Raw genomic sequence first — 20133 nt, forward strand, 5'->3', positions numbered from 1 at the left:
CGGTCATGACGTTCAGAACTGGCCTCCTTCGCTCCCCCATCTGTCTGAAGAAACCGGAGCCTTCTATTCCCCCTTTATAACTCGACTAAAAGAGGAACTCTTAGCTGCTCTCCTTTGCCATGCTGGAAGATGATGATTAACTACTTTAAGTATATGATGACAGCTTTATTTTCCCATCGAGGGCCTGATGTAATTGAGATTATAACATCTGTTGTTTTATTTGCAGGCAGGATTGAGTTCAGCAGGTTACATTCTATTTTTAATTTTTAGTAGTTAACTGATTAAATCACATTGCAATGTACTGAGAGCATTATTCTAAATTGTCCCCCTAAATTGTATGGCTTTTAATCAGATCCTTTACTTGTCTCCCTCACATCATTATCCCAAATGAGCCATCATTGTAATCTTGGTGATTATATCAGTGTGGAAGCAATATGCAGTTAGTTTCCTGAGCAAAACAACCTTTTCTTCCACAGTTTGTGTGCATATACAAAAACAGGGGATATTTTTTGGTCATTGGGTGTTGGTCCTATGACATCTCACCCTGAGCTCATCAGTCTGTTCTGCAATCCCAAAACCACTTCCACTGATTTGCAGTAAGTTGTCTGTAAGAGTTTGCTGGAAGAGGCTTGAATGCTTTATTATCAGCCCCGGCGAAAGTATCATTCATTCTAGCAGCATAGTATAAAGCTGAAAATTTCAGAAAAATCCAACCATTAATTTGATTACATTCTTTTAATAGCAAAATGTAATTTGTGTGTAGATTTGACAATATGTTGTTGGACCCCTATTGTGTTGAAAATCCAAATGATAAATCCTTTCTATATTCCTGGAAGAGTAAACCAGATTTTGATTTAAACTGGCCTCATATTTCAAAGAGTTCATGATGTCATTCCCCCTAACAGAGCCTTTGGACAGGCCCACAGGATGACAGATTCTCCACTGTGTTTAACAGTGGGCATGGGATGTTTTTCCACTTGTTAGTCCTGAGTTTTACATCTAACCGACTTGGAGTGTTTGATGCTGATATGTTCAATATTTGTCTCATCTGACCAAATCGTGTGCTTCTACTTAATTTACAAAGAGCCTTTCCCACCCAAAGTCACACAGTGCTGTACAGCAACACAGGTAAAATTTGATTATAATGAGTATAAAGTAAATAAAGAATAAAAAAGACTGATATAAAAAATAGAGGTTTTCAACTGGGTTTTAAAAGCATCCTTAGAGTCAACAAAGTGAAGCCTCAGAAACAAACTACTCCATAGTTTTTGAGACTGAATTGCTGTTCCTCCTTTAGATTTTGGCTTTGTAAAATTAACAACCAACAGAAACACTGCATTTAACAATAGAAATAACCAGTTGGCATGCAGATAGCATCTAATAGTTTAAATTTCCCCATTTATGAAGCTCAACATAGATCTGCCTTACTTAGATGGCATGTGTTCTTGTCCTTCCCATTTTGAAGAGTAGCTAAGAGAACGGGGTCTCTGTGCCATGTTGTAAGTATACCCCAGCAAAACCAGACGCTAATTACTAATTAAAAGTGTCTGGAAACTCTCAGCAACTTAAAAAATGAACATATACATTTAGAAATATTTCAGTTAGGTTTATATATTTATTGGGGTGATTTTCATTTAGAAAAAGGATTTATTTTGTAATATAGGATTTTTAATTATTCTATCCTACATATGGGTTAAAGAAAGATAAATTTTCATTTGACTGCTTTTAATAATTCTGTAACTTGTCTATGTAAATCCGCCTACATTGATTAATCCAGTTGTTTTATTTATCTTTGCATCTTTGCTATTATTTGTACTCTATTAATTACCACATTTCCAGCTGTAAAGATAAGCTACCTGTGAAGGACAGTGCTGCAGAACTGTTTAAAAGATTTGTCCTTGATTTTATTGTCATCAACACATGAGCACTATAACTATAATTTGAGTATCTGCTGCATTTACAAATGAGACCTGACTAACAATATCTGTTTTATCAGCTGATAAGTTACAGCTTGTCATTGTATATTACCAGAATTTAAAGCTCCACCTGTTCATAGAATTACATTTTATGAGTTTGACTTTATGTGCAGTGGGAGCGGTGCTGATTCACATAGCCCCCAAAAAAAACCTGTTTTGCAAAAGAGACTCAAAGTTTTCACAAACCTTGCAGGCCATGAGCTTAAATGATTAAGCAAACACATCTTCCCCTTTTGTACATATTTACTTTTGTAAAAAAGAACACATCATTGAAAGGTCAAAAAGTGACCATAGTAACAACATGAAAACCAATGGAATCAGGGGGTCACTAACCGATTTCCCAACACATCAGACTGGGCGTCAAGCAACTGATCTGGTGCATGTTTCTAAATAATTATCTTGATGGTTTTGCAGGTAAGCAGCCAGGAACGAAAACATGATGTAACATATAAATTATCGTAAGCAAACACAAAGAGCCAGATTGCTTTATTGGTGAGCATGTGATTGTGCAAAAAATGGAACATGAAAAGTGGAACTTTCAGAAATGAAATGGTAAAACTGCAGTAAAACAGTCATTGTTGAGTGAATTGCAATAAATGTATGAGGCTCACTTTTATCTGTTTAAATTCATTGGCATAATACTTCGAGCAGATGTTTGTCTCCAGTCACCAGTCTGTCAAGCTTCTGAAGTTTGCGGACGACACCACCCTGATCGGACTCATCTCTGATGGTGACGAGTCCGCGTACAGATGGGAGGTGGACCATCTGTTGGACTGGTGCAGCCAGAACAACCTTGAGCTCAACGCTCTAAAGACAGTGGAGATGGTTGTGGACTTCAGGCAGAACCCAGCACCACCTGCCCCCATCACCCTCTGTGACTCCACAATTGACACTGTGGAATCTTTCCACTTCCTGGGAACCATCATCTCCCAGGATCTCAAGTGGGAGCCAAACATCAGCTCCCTCATCAAGAAAGCCCAGCAGAGGATGTTCTTCCTGCGGCAGCTGAAGAAATTCAACCTGCCAAAGACTATGATGGTGCACTTCTACACAGCCATCATTGAGTCCATCCTCACCTCCTCCATCACCATCTGGTACGCCGCTGCTACAGCCAAGGATAAGGGCAGGCTGCAGCGTGTCATTCGGTCTGCTGAGAAGGTGATTGGCTGCAGTCTACTGTCGCTCCAGGAACTGTACACCTCCAGGACCCTGAAGCGGGCAGGGAAGATTCTGGCTGATCCCTCCCACCCTGGTCACAGACTCTTTGAGACTCTCCCCTCTGGCAGGAGGCTGCGGTCCATCCGGACCAAAACCTCACGCCACAAGAACAGTTTTTTCCCATCTGCCACCAGCCTTGTTAACAAAGTCCGGAAACCACCCTGACACTCTCCCTTTCCCCCACACCCCCCCTTTTTTGCTGACAGGACACCTGTAACCTGTAACTCTATGCGTTACATTAACGCTCAGCTTGGACTCCTGCTTTACTTGCACAATGATCACCTGCACTGTTGTATTGCTCTTGCATCTTATACTGCTCTACATTTACTCTCACTCACTTAAAACTGTGCACATATATTTATATTATATTGTAGATATGTTTATACTGTTTAATTTGTATTGTATTGCACCGACTACACCAAAACAAATTCCTTGTATGTCCAAAAACGTACTTGGCAATAAAGCTTTTCTGATTCTAATTCTGATTCTGATAGTGACTGACACATGGTTTGATGTGTCTTTTTGAAGACGCTTGCAGTTTAGGAGGTTTAAAAAGTGGGAAAAAGCTATGATCTTGGTCATTGGAAATCCGGGGCAGGACAAGGCAGGGCTGAGCATTAAATCTGATTCAATCAAACAACAGCCAGACTTCTACTAATACAATGACTCAAAGTACAGGTTTTATTCATGACATCATGACGTCCTGGGATTGAGCCTGCATGCACAAAAGCCTAACCCTAAAACTAAACCTGTTGGGAAATATTTAGACCAGATGTCTGCACAGCGTCATCTGGGGAAATGATCCACACACAGATAAGCTTCATCGAGAGACTTTAATTATAAATGATGTGTTTAAAAGGAAAAAAATATATAATATTTTTTCTGTTTTTGATTACTTTTATTGTAATCCCATGACACTTAACGATGCTTGCCTAAATTAGTTTTATACAATGTTTTCTAACAACACTAACAGTGTCACAGTTTCATAAATACTGATACATTTTTGTTTTACAAGGTACAGCTGCACACTGTTTTATGTAATGGTTTTCAAGGACTGAATATATACCATATGTTGCCTAATTACATCATATAGTTTAAATGTTAGACAAGAAACAAAAGTATTTTTTAAATCAGAATTTTAAATCAGAGTATCAAACAAGTATTAATACCCCTTAAGCCTTTTCACAGAGTCATGTTACAAACACAGAATTCAATCTATTTTGTTGGGATTTGATGTGACAGATAGACCAACACAAAGTGAAGTAAATTATGTTTCCTCTTTACCCTCTGCGGTAAACACACTCTGTGAAACAGAGCTTATACATCCATATTGCAACAATATTACAGAGCATTACACAGCTAAAGTAGAATGTCAATAAACCTAGTCAACATGAGACTCTAATAAGGTATAAAAAAAAATCCCAAATCCATTTTAAGACCTTATTATCCTGTTCAGGGACTGCACATCCCGTCAGCCATAGGTGAAACGCTCTTGCTGCACCTCTACATGTTCATCAGCACTGCTGTGAGCAGTGGCGGAGCCCCGCCCACTGGTAGGAGCTCAGCCAATGAGCTCCTCGTTGCCTCAGATCCCCCGCATGTATGGATCCAGAGGAGGGCTAAAGAGGTGTAGTCTTCATAAGATCTGGACCCCGCGGAACCTTACATTTACCGCTGGCTGGAGATCATTGAGCTTTACATTTTTGACTGGATTGTGTTTTTTAAGGGAAGCTGAATTTTAGGGTTGTATAAAAGGGATATCTCTTTAAACCTCCTCACTCAGCTGATGACTGAAAATCTTGGACCTTGGATGCAGGCGGCAATGAGTCGGTACCGCCGTTAACTCTTTGGACACAAACTGAACTGAAGCTTGTTTTTGCCGGTTCCTATCTTCAAGAAGGGCAGAGGAAATCAGAAAGCCACCGTAATGAAGCTGAAACCGAACCAGACCAGGACGTACGACGGAGAGGGTTTCAAGAAAAGAGCGGCGTGTCTTTGCTTCAAGAATGAACGGGAAGAGGAGGTGAGACCCCGCAGCGCACTGATATGTTTAGTTTTCAGCGGTTCTGTTGTCAGCCTCTGGCCTGGCTGCAGCCCGTCATTCAGGGTACTTGGAGGGGCGGTCACAAATACAATTTGCCAAATTCGTTTATGCTACACATTAATAATTTATAGTTTCAGCGTTATGTTGTATTTGTGTTTGCTTGTGTCGTAACGCCTTGAGTCTGTGCTGTTACCATCGCTGCTGATGCGCCCGGGGCCAGCCAGTTTGGGCTAGTTTGAGGAGTACGTAGAGAAAAGGCGCCGATGTCAAGTGAGGTTTCTAAACAACAACTGAAAAGCGGTCGATTCTTGCAAAATAAAACCCTCAATTTAAAGTGCAGGCTTCAAAGTACGCCATTATGGCAAAAAAAGATTTTATTTTGAAGGTTAACGTTTTAACATCCTGCTAGCTGCATGAGAGACGTAGCAACCCAGAGGGCGAGGCTTTCGGTGTTGGTCGTGTTCTTTTAAAGCAGTCCCGTGTTTAGTTGAGGGATATTAAGGACATAAACAAATTTTCTATATTTAAAAATCAAATATAGCTTCATACAGCAGCGCCAGCATCTATGTCCGAGCGGGAGCCAGTCATGAAAGCCGCTGCATCCCGCCGGCCTTCACCCTCTGCGTAGCTGGCGTGTTCAGAGGTTCTTAAAGGGACAGTAACCTGAAAAATAAACCTTAAAGTAATCTCTTTAAATATTTTTTTACCCATAAGTTTTCTGAAAAATCTGAATTGGAAATGCATTGGGTCGTAAATATGGGTCTTAAAGTATATGAAAATAATCTGAATTACAAAAAGGATGTCTCATTACACCAATAAAAACAATTATGTTAGCTTTACTTTGACTTCTTACTTATTGTGTTGATTAAAGCGTTACAGAAAGTCTTGTTTTAGACAACCTCTACTTATCTTAATAATTTACACAGCTGGGGTTATAACTTAGGTTATACTTAAATGGAATATGCCTGAAAAAAAATACAAAAGTAACTGCCCAAACTTGTACAAAGCTGTACACTCATAGCTGTGGCTAAACACAAAAAGGTAAAAATCACTGAAGATGAATGATCAGTCACAAGTTGCAGTCTGAAAAAGTGTTTTGCTCTGATTAAGCTCATCTAAACTGGTCCAGATATATAAAAAAAAAGCAGTAAAACAGGCTTTAAACAGACTACCATTTTGGCAGTCAAATTCAATTTTGTGTTTCATCATCTATGGAACATACAGACAATTAAAACAAACTAGTTAAGTGTTGAATGTTGTAAAATATACCAGAGTAATGATGATATTTTATTCTAGCCTACTTTGCAATAATGGAAGAGGTAAATTGTTCCTACCTTGAAGTGATAAAGGACTACTTTTATTGGGGCCCTTCTTTTTTCCCTGAGATACCACACTGAAAAACAAAACAAAAATCAAGATAAGTGTTTGAAATACATGTATAAAAAGTATGAAAAACTGAAGCGATCAAAAGCGACCCTAACCCTTACACAGTGTACAGGTATTGACGTCTGTAGATGGGCGGCCACCGCGTAGACGTTCCAGTGTTTGGCTTTAAAACACACTTATCTGTAACTTCATGTCCTCGACCTCTGCATCGCTGTTTGTTTCATTGAAGCTAATATTTGTTGGCTAAATTGGTGATGAGACTTGGAAATAGTCTGTGTTTGTGCATTCATGGTACAGCTGTAGACTTGTACCGTCAACAACTTCTACCTGCACTCTTGCCTAAAGTTTCTCAGAACATCTGGAGCGCCTTGTTCTCAAGTTGTTCTCCAAATTTCCTGAACAGTGCTTACCTGAAAGAAAGTTCAGAGAATTGTGTATCACCACCACCCCCAGGAATTTCAGGTTTTGACATGTCTACTCATTCAATCATTCGAATGATCCTGTAAGCGAACCAAAGTGGTGCTTTGATTATAACCAAGCTATGCAACCACTATCTGGTTTCCTTAAGCTCACGACTTCAACACACACAGTCAATTCTTCTCAGACACACGACACCTGGCTGTTGTTTAATCGGAGCTGTGTACGCTGTCAGGCTGTTTTGTATTGGAGAGGAAAAGAAGAGAGTGGACCGCCACAGTCATGATACTGTGTGACAGCGACTGAACAATCCAGTAACGAGTTGGACAATGCAGAGGGACAGCAGTGACAGCTGAGTAGTACACTTAATTGCACAGCGTTGGATCCCTGAAAGCCTTTTTCGCTCCTTAGGTTTCTGCTGTCCGTTTTTAGCAAACAACAGAAACTAAATCAAACTTCTCAGATGTTTTCCAAAAAGACGATGCCAGCTAAAACTGCGTCAAATGGATGGGTGTGCAGCTGACAAACAGGTTAAGTGATTTTCTTGGAATGTTCTCAAATGTCTGTTACCCCGCAATAATCAATCCAAATTACAGTACCTGTCCTTAGTGTTTTTATATGACTGTCAATGGCAATTTCGCTCAAATAAAAAAACAACTAACTATTGTGGTCAGCAGATGATTTCAAAAGGACTGAATACAGAACTGCTTTCTGGTCTTATTGTAACAATTTTAATGGAATCCAATTGGTCTTTTATTAATATAGCAAGAAGCTATAGGAACAGGATTCAGAATGGTTCTTTTTTGCCCTCCTGGTGTAAGAGGCCAATAATTAATCTATGCCACATTGTGTGTGTGTGGGGGGTCCCAGAAAAGCAGTCACAATTTTTTAACAATTTGAAAAAAAAGGACTTACAGGGCTGATATTTCAAACTTTCCTCAGTATCTACTTTGGTTTTTAGCACAGCTAGCATTACTAAAACAGCAGCCTCTGTAGTCCTTATAAAGAACATAGATCCTTACTCAGATTTCCAAAAAGTTGCCAATATTTCCAAATCCAGTTTGGTCCTTAACAAAGGTGGAAAGCTCAAAAAGGTAAAACCCCGAAACTTCGTTGACAATGCATTCAGCCTTCCTGTTGTTTGCTGCAAGTCTCACTCTCTCGCAGCCTGAATGACCCACTGACACATCTTGGCATGTTGTATAAAAACATCTTTCTTTTTATAGCTTCCTGATCCTCAACACTCACTCTGATTTCATTTTTAAGCTCCTCATTGATATTGAAAATGGCTAACTTTGGGTCTTCTTCCCTAAGTAACGTCCTCCCCAAAGAGAGTTGTTCGCTGAAATGTCAAAGATTGGATTTTTGACGTTCGGACCACTTGATCACCAGTATGGTGGACCCACATATCTGGTTTCTTGCAGCATTTTAAATCAGAGAAGCCATTGATTGCATTGTGTTTAGCATTACCGATGTACAGTAGATGGCATAATCTGTCCCACTTTAAGGGTAAAGTTAAGGCTTGCATTGATAATTTCTGATTCCAAACAATATAAAGGTAACTTTTCATTTAAACAATACTTCTAGAGGAAAGTTTTTATCTAATTAAACTAAAGGTAGTTATTCAAGCAGATGGATGTCTAACGCTTATTGAACCAGTAAGATAATCAGATCATAGCCCATAGGGGTGACTGTTGCAGCAGGTTGTAAATAATGTTATCCTGGGCCAGTGAGAAGGACCTGATCAGTGTTATAGTCTGCTTTACCCTCCCACAAACAACATAACCTGAAACATAGAAGTTTCACTGTTGTTTATTGTGTAATTCAGTGGCTTTAGTCCAATTTTAGCAGCCCTGATTTTGCACTTCCCATTAGTCCCTCCTCCTGGTGCCATGCCCATTCTGGCATTCAGAGCTTTCTTTGACAGCTTCCAGGCGTTCCTCTTTAGGGAGAAGCAGGACCTGTTTATGTATTCAGGAATATTCTTGCCTGTTGTCCCTGTTGGGGGCTGTCATCACCTGTGTTTATATATATATATATTAGGTTATTTTTGTACTCTAAAGCCCTGAACGTTACAGTTTGGAACAGGATTTAAATCTTGTTCAGATAATCAGGCAGATTTCTGGCTAACCGTTGCCACCGGTTAGCCAGAAATCTGTAGTGTTTGCCAGTGAAATGTCGTCATTTATCACTACAGTACAGTGCTTCCTCAGAGGTTTTTCCCTTCATCTTGATCCTCTTTACAAACGCATGTGTAGCTGCTGTGGTAAGGTTTCAGCTGTCAGCTGACTGTTGACCCAGCTCTCATCATGATGTGAGTTATTTTGTTTTGGTTCTTGGGCCCGCTTTAAATTACTGCCTGTGTTGGATGAGCTACTGCTGGTTGGTAGAGATCAGAGAAAAATAACCCCAAGCATTTAAGGAAATGAATTCCTGCTAAATCATTTTATAGTATGATTATGTATTGCACATTCAATCCCAAATTCACTTAAAAAAAAAAACCCTGAATAAATCATGTGCTGCTGACCAATGCGGCTTCGTCTCTGACAACAACAAAAAGATAAAAATGGAGCTAACAGAGCAGGAATGTCTTTTGTCTTTGCTGCGACCGGAAGCTGTGCGGCTTTTGTTTCGTTTACATCCCTCCCTGTCTGCTTAGAACGCATCCACAGCAGTGAGCTCCCTATAAGCCCTGCTGGCTGCAGGTCAGCAGCCTCACACTGTTAGGCAGACAGGGATGAGAGAAAATAAATATTTTAATCGGACAGAAGTAAGCCTATAAAGGGACAAACCTGAAGTTACAGTGATGAAAAAGACGATTTGGGCTCTTAAGGGGTTTTAAGGCAATTTGGGGAAAAAAGGGCATTTGATTTAATAAATTTCCAGGTCTGGGTAAGTATGGAAAAACTGTCTCCTGTCACAACTAAATACAGTGCCCTTCAAAAGTACGCATTACCCTTGAACCTTTTCACATTTAGTGACTTTACAACCACAAGCTATTATTGGGCATTTATATAAAGACCAACATAAAAAGGAGATTATTGTTTTAAGTACAGAGAAATTGAATTTATTATTTTTTCCTGTTTTTACAAGCAAAAAAAAAAACTAAAAAGTGACAAAAATAACAGCCCTAACAGTGGTAGTTCTGGCGGAGCTGCAGAGATCCACAGCTCAGGTGGGAGAATGAGATAACTATTGATCAAACACTCAAAGCTATTTTTGAATGCAAGCCATAGAAAGTCCTGTTTGCATCAGACTGTAAACGAGACGCTGCAAACGTGGAAGAAGGTGGTCTGCTTAGATGACGTCTTGCAAAAAAGATGTTTCTTGCAGATAACGGGCACAGGAATTCACCATGAGCACATCTTCCTCACTGTGAAACATGGTGGTGGCAGCATCATGCTGTGGGGGATGCTAAAAACAAGATGATCCTGGAAGAAAAGTTGTTGGAGAAGGCCAAAAAAACTAGAGACAAGGGTTTGAAGTTCAGCTCGCAGCAGGCTAATGACCCTAAACATACAACCCAGGTTATAATGGAGGGGCTGTGATCACAGATTAATATATTAGAATTTGTGCTTGTCACATGACAATATGTAAAATACTTTAATGAATATGAGCATCTTTGCATTTGTTCAACCTTCCATACCCCTAATTCGTTTGTCCATCATTTATCCAAATGTCATTCTCTCCAGTGTGTGTGTTTGTTTTGGTTTTATTTTGTAGATTTATATTTAAAGCTTATTGTTGCTTATTTACCATCTTATTTCTTTTTCTTTTAAAGGCCGAAAGTCCAGTTTCAGCTCACCTTCAAATTACACAGCCCTCTTAAAGAGGTTAAAAAGATCATGTTTGCACCTTTCCTGCAGTTCTCACTCTCCTGAGAAGATGTCATCTTCTGCTGTCAGTGGAATGTTTTTTCCTTCCTTTAGCACGTATTTCATAGCAAGTTAGAGAAAACACTACAGCCGTTGCTGGAGTTGGGTTTTTCCTGCACGTGCGAGAGGCAGCTTACAGTTTGTTTCGGCCTCTTGGCTCTGATTCAACCCGAGAGGAGCCTGATCACAGAGCCTCCTGTAACTGCAGCCACAATCCCATTAGAGAATGTAAGGAAAGCTATGCGAAAGCTCAATTTGGATTAAGTGACAGCCTAACTCCTGCAGCAGATTACTGCCGATCAGCTGCTCGGTGGAGGTGAATTTCACCATCTGTTGCTCAAACTGCGGATGCACATTTCGGTCATTGACATACATTTACACTCAATGATTGACCTGAATTATAAGCAGATATCGTGAATTAATCTTGACGTGAAACACTTAATCGTCTTCTTCTACATTTCTTTGCCTAAACCCTCCATTTGTATTCAATGCTCACTTCCTCTTCTATAGCTTTTAGGCATGTTGGATGCTGATATTTTACAACCAAAGCCCCCTGTCAAAAGAACCTCTGTGTTAATGATTATCACGGTGCATCATGTAAATGTGAGCATGCCTACAGCACATGCTCTTATGTCTGTTTTGATTTCTAAGACGAGGATGCTGCCATGAAACCACATGCACAGTCGAATGCGATCTGCGCCAATCAGTGTACGTTGCAACAGTAGGGTAATTCAAACCTTTAACAAGGCCTCACAGGGAGAACGGACTGAGAATATCCTCAGTTGAGCATATTTTACTCTGCAAGGGACTCTTTTAGGTATAGCTAACATCGGCTTGTACATAAGACATTTAAAAAAGATGTGTTTATTTAAAAAAGAGATCTGTTTGCTCAACATGTTTTTGTTTACGGCAGGTTTTGTTGGTCAGCAGCAGTCGGCACCCAGAACAGTGGATCGTTCCGGGAGGAGGGATGGAGCCAGAGGAGGAGCCTTGGGGTGCAGCGGTGCGAGAAGTCTTTGAGGAGGTCAGTAAATCTGTGGCCTTGTTTTTAATATGAAAGGGATTCATGGTATTCATGAAATGAGAAATGACAAAGCAGGACTCGCAGCCCCTATAGTCGACGGTCATACACACACCGCAAACACAGCGCCCTCTACGTTTAATCGCACGCCTGGTGAAGATTTATAAAAGACTTTGGAAGAAACGTACTTGTTGCAGTGGTGTAATATTTGATAGTAAAGTTTAGAAAAATCCAAGAGTGCATTTACTTAGTGGGCAAAAAAATTCCACTTTAAGTAATTATTATTTTTTCCAATGTCACCTGTTTTATCCTATGAAATAAATGTAACTGATGCTTTCTTTAATTCATATGCCTAAATCACATCAGGGGAACTTTTAATTCGTAATCTCTGATTTCATGTTTCCCTGTGGTATGAATATAATGTGACACAAGCTGTTTCGCTTTGCCAGTCTTCAAAATGGGAAAGACAAAAGAACATTTTTGAACCATGAAGAATAAGTTATATGGGATCTACTTAACTGTGTACTGTTATCTTTCCCATTTAGAAGAGTGGCTAAAGAAATTCTGTTATGTCACACTTTTAGTTAGTAATTCTGTCTTCCTGGTATAAAAGTACCTAGACGCTCTAATAATTTATATTAATTGGATTTATTAGGGTAAATTAAATATATGAAATATTTCTCAAAAGTTCTCCTCCTGAATGAAACTAAAACAAACTCCACTTTGTATTGTTAGATTATGCTATTGCAGTAACAGATGAGTTTATTAAGAGGATTTTATTCATCTTTATTAAAAGTGTCAATAAATGTGCAGAAATCTGTGCCAAACCTGGAGATTCTTTTTAATCACAAATTTCCCATAATTGACAGTTTCAGTCTTGTTTCTTTTTTTTTCTTTTTTTTTTAGAGTTTATTGCAAAGTAAATAAACATCATAGCAGTTTAGTCTCACCTGTCACACATTTGTGTATGTCCTTTGGCTAAAATAACCAGGCAGGAGAGTTGGATGTTTGGAAGCATGGCACACACTGATGAAGAGGTTTTAAATGGCTACAGTGACGGTAGCTCGGCCACTCAGGGGTCCCCTGGCATTTCAGAGGTACCCCTGTTTGAGAACCACATGCTCTTTGCTGCGTCAGCAGTCTAAACTTGGCTTTGAAGACCGACCCCCCCGCCCCCCACCTCGGGGCCTCTGTTGCTGGACACATCAGTGGACAGGCTGATATTTGTGAAGCATGCTGAGAGGAGGCAAGGACATATGCTATTTGATACGTGTTAAGTACATCCCAGCTATAAAATAACTGTTACGAAACAGACATAATAGCCTCCTGTGATAAGGAGACAGCAGAGCTTTTACCCAGGCGATAAGACACTGCAAATGATAAATATGGCTTTTATTGTGTAATGTACCGCACGCGAAGCCCTCATTTAACATTTGGATGATCCTTTAGACAATATTACCCCTAAAAAGAGATGAGATAGGAGCAACAACAAACACAACACAAACATCCCTGTGTGCAAAACTGCTTGTACCCCTCAACCCCTTTTTTTAACCTTTGGTCACATTTTGACCACAAATTTAAATGTTTTATGGAGTTTTTATGTCATAGACCAACAGTAGTACCCTATTGGGATGTATATAGGACAGTAATGTGTGGTTTTCAACATTTGTAGTGTGCATTTGTATTTTTAAGTCACAGATTTCCAGTCAGATTTAGTTTTGGACTTTGACTAGACCATTCTAACAAATGAAAAGACTCTGATCTAAAGCCTCATTTTTAAATTTTTATTGGGGGATGATGTGTTAGTTTTTCACACTGTGTAGAATTTTGTTTGTGGGCCAAAACGTTAGAGTTTGGTCCCATTTGATGAGATTTGCTGAGCCCCCTCCTTAGCTCGTATCAACAAGACTTCTTCTGGCTTTTTTCTTGCCCCTCTTCCAAAATTAGTGCGTAACTAATAGTTGTCCTGCCAACAGATTCTTCCACCTGAGCTGTGGATCTGTGCAGCTCCTCCCCTGTTACCTTTTTTTTTTTTTTATGTTTTATTTTCCTTCCACTTCAGCCTTGCACTACTTTGTGTTGGTCTTTTACAATGAAAACTCATTAAAACAACATAGAATTTTGTGGCTGTAATGTGACAATATGTAAAGTTAAATAGACAAGGAACAAAATAATGTTGACGTACTGCTTTTCTTCTGTTATGCTGTTTTGTGCCTGACTGATTTTTGCGGAGAGGCTGCTCACAACACGGAAAAGGAATCAGTCTTCTCAGTTGAAAATAAAAACGTTTCTTTGCTCCCCAGGCTGGTGTGAAGGGCAAGCTTGGACGCCTGCTTGGTGTGTTCGAGGTGAGCTTCTTACATATGTTTGCAAAAAGCGCATCTAAAAAAACTTAAAATGAACAACGAAATACAAATTTTACATTCTAAGATGGAGAAGGAATTTAAATTTGATTGTTATTGAGGCAATAAACTTGACTGTAATTCTAAAATGTGTACATCAATGTCTTTTCCTGATCCCTAAAGCAAAACCAGGATCGGAAGCACCGGACGTACGTTTATGTGTTGACTGTGACAGAGACGCTGGAGGCCTGGGAGGACTCAGTTAACATAGGTACAGCTTCCGTCCTTATATGTGCATTTTTCTCTGCTGAGCAAGATATACTGTATGCCTTATATTTATGAGGAGGCCTGTACACGGAGACTGAATGGGAATGTAGAGATAACAGGTGACCGTAAATCTAGGCCACAGATCTCGGCTGCAGCTGCAGTAAACTGCTACGGGCTTAGCTGTGGGTGCCAGTATTGAAGTCTTTGCTTTATTACAGGAGTGTCAAACTCCAGTCCTCAAGGGACGACATCCTGCAACTTTTGGATGTGTTCCAAGTCCAACACACCTGAATCGGGTGACTAAATTTCCTCTTAAAGCGGCGACATTCCACAGAGTCCTGCTAAGGACCTAATTATGTAATTCAGGAGAGTAACATCTAACAGTTGCAGGACACCAGCCCTCAAGGACTGGAGTTTGACAGCTGTGATTTATTAGGATGCGCAGAGAACATCATCTATGTGTGTTATAATGTGCTTTACATACATTAGTAGCAATCTATATTTAATTTTGATTTATGCATAAAAACCTGCGAAAATATGTTATGTTTTCCACTTGCAGTGCAGGTTTTAGTTTTTGCGTTCAGCCTTCCAACAGATGTATGTCCTCTGTCTCCATCTGCAGGCCGAAAGCGGGAGTGGTTCACCGTGGAGGAAGCCATCAAGGTGCTGCAGAGCCACAAACCTGTGCATGCCGAGTACCTGCGGAGGCTCCAGCTCAGCTGCTCACCGACTAACGGTAACTCCATCCTCCCAAGCCCCACTCCAAACGACAACTACCCTCACTACAACATGACCACCGACGCACCCTCGACAGGCAGCGTGCTGGGCTCCTCCTGCAGATAGGACCTCACTTCACCGCACTTTCCTGTCCTGGCTCGGGCAGTTTACAGAAAGTCTGTACAGTCTCTTGCATGAACCTAAAAACTTTTCGAGAGCCTTGGCTCGCCTGTATTTATTATTTCTTACCCTTGCTGCAAGACTGCCCAAACCTTTTGCCAGGACTGTGGTGAAAGACTAAGCAGGAAACAGTCCTGTTGTGGACACTTCTTCTGCTGGCAAGATCCAGACTGCAGTTTGGAGAAGAGGATGCTGGACACTGTTGGTGTGATTGAACTTTGATTATGGGATGCCTTATTGATACTTTGTACAGATGTCAAATCTGAAGTCGTTATAATTCACTCTTAACCGTCACGGTTACTTTTTGTAAGAGTGTCGTGCAGCCTGTGAAAAAAGGGTAGCTGTCTCCCAGAGCACGTTGGTGTGCAGAATGTTTCAACAATAATGTCATCAACACATGATGTTAACGGTACATATATTACACATGAATATTTATTAAAAATTCAATTTCAGAAATACCTTTGTTCCATTTTATGTAAACTTAATTTTTTTAAAGAGTACATAACATAAAGATAAATGATCTATCAAATGATAAGGTAAAATGGGTAGTTTTGGAAAGAAGATAACGTTTTCTATACGGTCTACCTCAGTAAACTTAAAATGGATGCAATCATCCTGCTTGGTGACCTCGTCTGACACAGTGCTACTAATTAAATTTCAGCCTGCAGCGTTACCTAACTAATGTGTGCACACCACCTTCAATCAGTGCTCTCCTATCTCAAGTGTTAAATCACGCAGACTGCAGCTCTGGTTTTATTCTAGAGAGAATTGATGTTCCTTGGATATTAAAGAAGAGATGCGCTGATCGGTTGGCCAAAGGTCAAAATCAGCCAATTTCTTTCTTCATTGTTGCTGATCCAAGTACCAAATTACCCGATTTTATTTTTCTTGTGCATCAAAACTAAAACCAGCCCCCCGTTTTTGGTCAGCTGGCACACACCTGGAATTCGACTTGTTTTTATTTTTCCATAATTAAGGAAAAAATTCAGGATATTAAAATGTTTGGGTTTAAAGACTTTAATCCTTGTTCCAATTTTCTGAAAGAATCAGAATTTCTGCAAAATGCATTTCTTTTCTCAGTTGATTTCTATTTAAATACAATTTTTTATCATATATTTGCAACATCAAACATTGAGCTTCAGTCCAACTCATACATGGATTTTGAGTTACAGACTGAGTACACATAAATGCACACTTTTTTTTTACTACTAGACTCTTAAAACTTGGTTTAAACCGGGTCTGAGGAAGATGCCAAGCAAAACATTGCATTTCCTCTATTTGTTTTTATGTTTTTTACAAAGAGAGTTAAGTGGTCACAATTGACAAACTGCACATTAAGGAACCTGTATTCACTGCCAGAAAATCTAGTTTAGATTCAACAAGTGGATGTGTTGCATAGAAAAATATGCTGTAAAATTACCCTTTACCACCCTGAGAGAATCAGAGGCCAACATCATCGCTGGGCTGTTTCATGATTTGAAAGCCAAATTCAAATGTCCAGAATGTTAAATGAACTAATGAAATTAAGTGTTAAATTTATAGGAACCCTGTAATTTGAGGCACTTTTTTGAGTTTAATAAAAATCAAATAATGGATAGGGACATATATGTCGATTCATAAATGGAAATAATCTTCTACTTGGTGAGTTTTTTGTCTGAATCAAAACTGCCTGTAAAATCGGATATCGGTTACAGGAAATATCTGTTCGGTTCATCTCCATTTAAAACAGAGGGACCTGTACGAAACATCTTTAATGTGTTTGGTAGTGATTTTCTGCTCTTTCTGTGAACATCAGCGTTTTTCCTCATGATGCTTCAAAGTAGTCTGATAAAGTGGTCCATTAAAGAAGAATCATCTACCAGTGGCTGTATTTTCTGCTTATTCTCTCATGAAAAATAAATCTATAGATTAAAAAAAGAAAATACCCTTACTAATTTCCTCTGGATAAACTGATCTAATGTTAAAACGCTCTTTTCAAGAGGGATCCTATGGCATTCTTCAGTTATGAGACCCTGAGTTTAATTTTCCAAACTTTGTGTTTTACCCTGCTCTTTTTTTGTGTGGGCTTTTGGTGTCTGGTGCAAAACTGGGATGTTTATGCAAAATTACACCCACTGAGAAGATCACTCCTCCTTTAAAGCTTTTCACCAATTAAACCATAACTGACGATTCTGTCGCAATGATTACGCCATACAGCTTTTATAGAGTCAATCTAAACCTCATGGAGCAATAGAAGAGAAGAGAAAACTCCAACTGGTCCATGTCCTTTAGACCCACAACATGATTATTTAACAGCCCTTGCACTGAAATAGAATTAGAGGTAGAGGAACCTCCACCCAGTAGTTCAGATTAAGAGTAAATATAATACCCTTCAGCCAGGATGTTATTTAGGGGGCTCAATTTCTACTCTGATTATGTGTTGTTATACCGTTAAAGGCATTAGAAAACGAGGGAATAAATGATGGCTCTGGAAAAGTTCCCGCAGTCGAAATGCACCTATAGGTTGAAAAAACGGTTTCACTGAGCAGATTTATGGATTCTATGTCCGCTGTGTTGGAAACAGATGAGATGCAAAGAAAAACCGTAACCTGTATAAAAACATCCTCCCTACCTTTTGCTTCGACGGCTGAATGAACACTCGAGATGTGTAAATAACTTCAAGAGGCATTGTGAAATGTATTTTTAACTTGTACGTTTTCTCTTTAAAACCTGTTTTCTATATTTTTAAAATGCTCGTGTACAGTGAGGGATGTCTGTGATGTGAATGCGTTGGGAAAAGGGGCATATGGTGTAATTAGAAAACACAAGCTTCATTTTAAACTCACTGAAATACCTGCGATGAATAAAATACAGTAGGTAAATAATTATTTTTTTTAAATAAAAATGTATAAAGGTTTTTGAGATATTCAAAAACATAAGATTTATTTTTTTTTTTCCTTTTTTTTTATTTTGAACTAAAAAATAAAATGTTTTTCAGTTTCTTACACTGGCAGACCAAACAGTTTTGTACAGGGAAACCTTTAAACTGTTTTCCAAACGTTGTCTCCTTTTGCCATCACTGTGTTCTGTTTTCATCATAAAATCTTATCTCCTGTATTGTAATCGTTGACTGACCCGTTTGAGCAGTCATAAAGTTTTGGTCTTGGCCTGCTTCTGTCTGCCTTTGTGTATATATTGATTATGGGGGATGAATTTAATACTTAATGTGCCAAATATCAAAATATCATCTATATGTCAAAAATAAATATTAAACTCTAATCTTGATGAGTTTCTACAAACTGTTTGAAATGTTTTATGTAGAAAAGGTTTACTTCTTAAAGACCAAATTTTTAGCGTTTTAAGGCAGTTTTCTTCACCATCTAAGGCGGTTTAGCTCTGCCTCAAACAAGTCCGCTACAGGTGCAGAAATACTGTTGAATGTTTTAAGTCTTTGCAGATTTCCATCTGGTCTCATTATCCTGTCCAGAAGCTTTTAATCAGGAGAAAAGTGTTCTTACTGTTCGTCATGATGTTATGCGATGTTCAATGGGAAGGTGATCTGGGCTGGAAGGAAGACATTGCATTAAAGGAAGAACAACTTACTCTGATTGTTGAGTGTTTATTTATTTGGAGGCTATGTGTTGTGATATTACTTCAGATTCACAAACGATTTCAAGCAAAAGTTGTATTTTACTATCACATGTCATTACAATGCAATATTTGCATTAAGGATGTTGTTAAAGAAGTACAGAGAGATGGAGCTACTTTGTGTTTTGGTAGATCTAGACAAAGCATATGACAGGGTGCCAAGAGAGGGAGCTTTGGCATTGAGGTGGAGTGGGGCAGGACATGTTTGAAAGCTGTAAGACAGTGGTGAGGTGTGCTGTAGGTGTGACATAGGAGTTCAAGGTGGAAGTGGTACTGCATCAAGGATCACCTCTGGGCCCCTTCTTGTTTGCAGATGAGGTTAGACAGGAATTTCCATGGACTATGATGTTTGCACATGATATTGTGACCTGTGGTGAGATCAGCAAACAGGTGGAGGAAAATCTAGAGAGATAGAAGTTTGAACACGTCTAAAAGCTTCTTTTCTTTTAGAAGTGGCCTGTTCCCATTCACACTAAGAAAGAGTGATCAAAAGAATGGTAATTAATTAGGCATCTTCTCTGGAATTGGTCTGGAGGAATGTTAGACTTCATATTGTGAGATATGGCTCACCAGCATGAAAGGAAGCAAGTTTAGTGTTAACATGCATTCAAATTCAATCTCTTACACCCACTGGAACTACATGTTGTTATTATTCCCCCAAGCTAATTTTCAGATTCATATCTACAGACAGCAGATATTGTGTTTTTCTCTTCTTTCACTCCTAAAAGCCACTTGATATATGATATATATATTCAGTATAATATGTAACAGTTTCAGAAATTATATTCCCTTTATGCAATGCAGCTGCAACAATGGCAGTAAAACAGACCCTCAGCATGATGCTCCACTATGCATGATAGCCGGAGACTACGTGGTGGAGGCACTATAAAGTGGTGGAGTCAAAATGCTTTTAAAGAAAAGCTTTTTGACTTTCCAGACAGATACATTATACATAGTGTTTGACTTTGTGTAATATAAGAAAACCTGTATTCAGCCTGTCTTTCTGTTTTAGGGTTGGTATCGTTGAAACCTACATTTGGTTTCTGCAAAGTGACTTGGCATC

The 20133-nt window shown here is 39.2% G+C and overlaps 1 protein-coding gene across 1 annotated transcript; it reads left to right on the forward strand.

The window, feature by feature from the left end:
- The first annotated feature begins 4737 nt into the window (after positions 1–4737).
- nudt4b (nudix (nucleoside diphosphate linked moiety X)-type motif 4b) lies at positions 4738–19024 on the forward strand. Its single transcript, XM_047390212.1, has 5 exons — positions 4738–5217; positions 11830–11940; positions 14241–14285; positions 14463–14550; positions 15169–19024. Exons 1-5 carry the CDS (start codon positions 5122–5124, stop codon positions 15387–15389), a joined length of 561 nt encoding a protein of 186 aa, XP_047246168.1. The 5' UTR covers positions 4738–5121; the 3' UTR covers positions 15390–19024.
- The last annotated feature ends 1109 nt before the right edge of the window (positions 19025–20133 follow it).

The sequence above is a fragment of the Girardinichthys multiradiatus genome, chromosome 17 (assembly GCF_021462225.1).
Source record: "Girardinichthys multiradiatus isolate DD_20200921_A chromosome 17, DD_fGirMul_XY1, whole genome shotgun sequence".
In the NCBI taxonomy this organism is placed as follows: Eukaryota; Metazoa; Chordata; class Actinopteri; order Cyprinodontiformes; family Goodeidae; genus Girardinichthys; species Girardinichthys multiradiatus.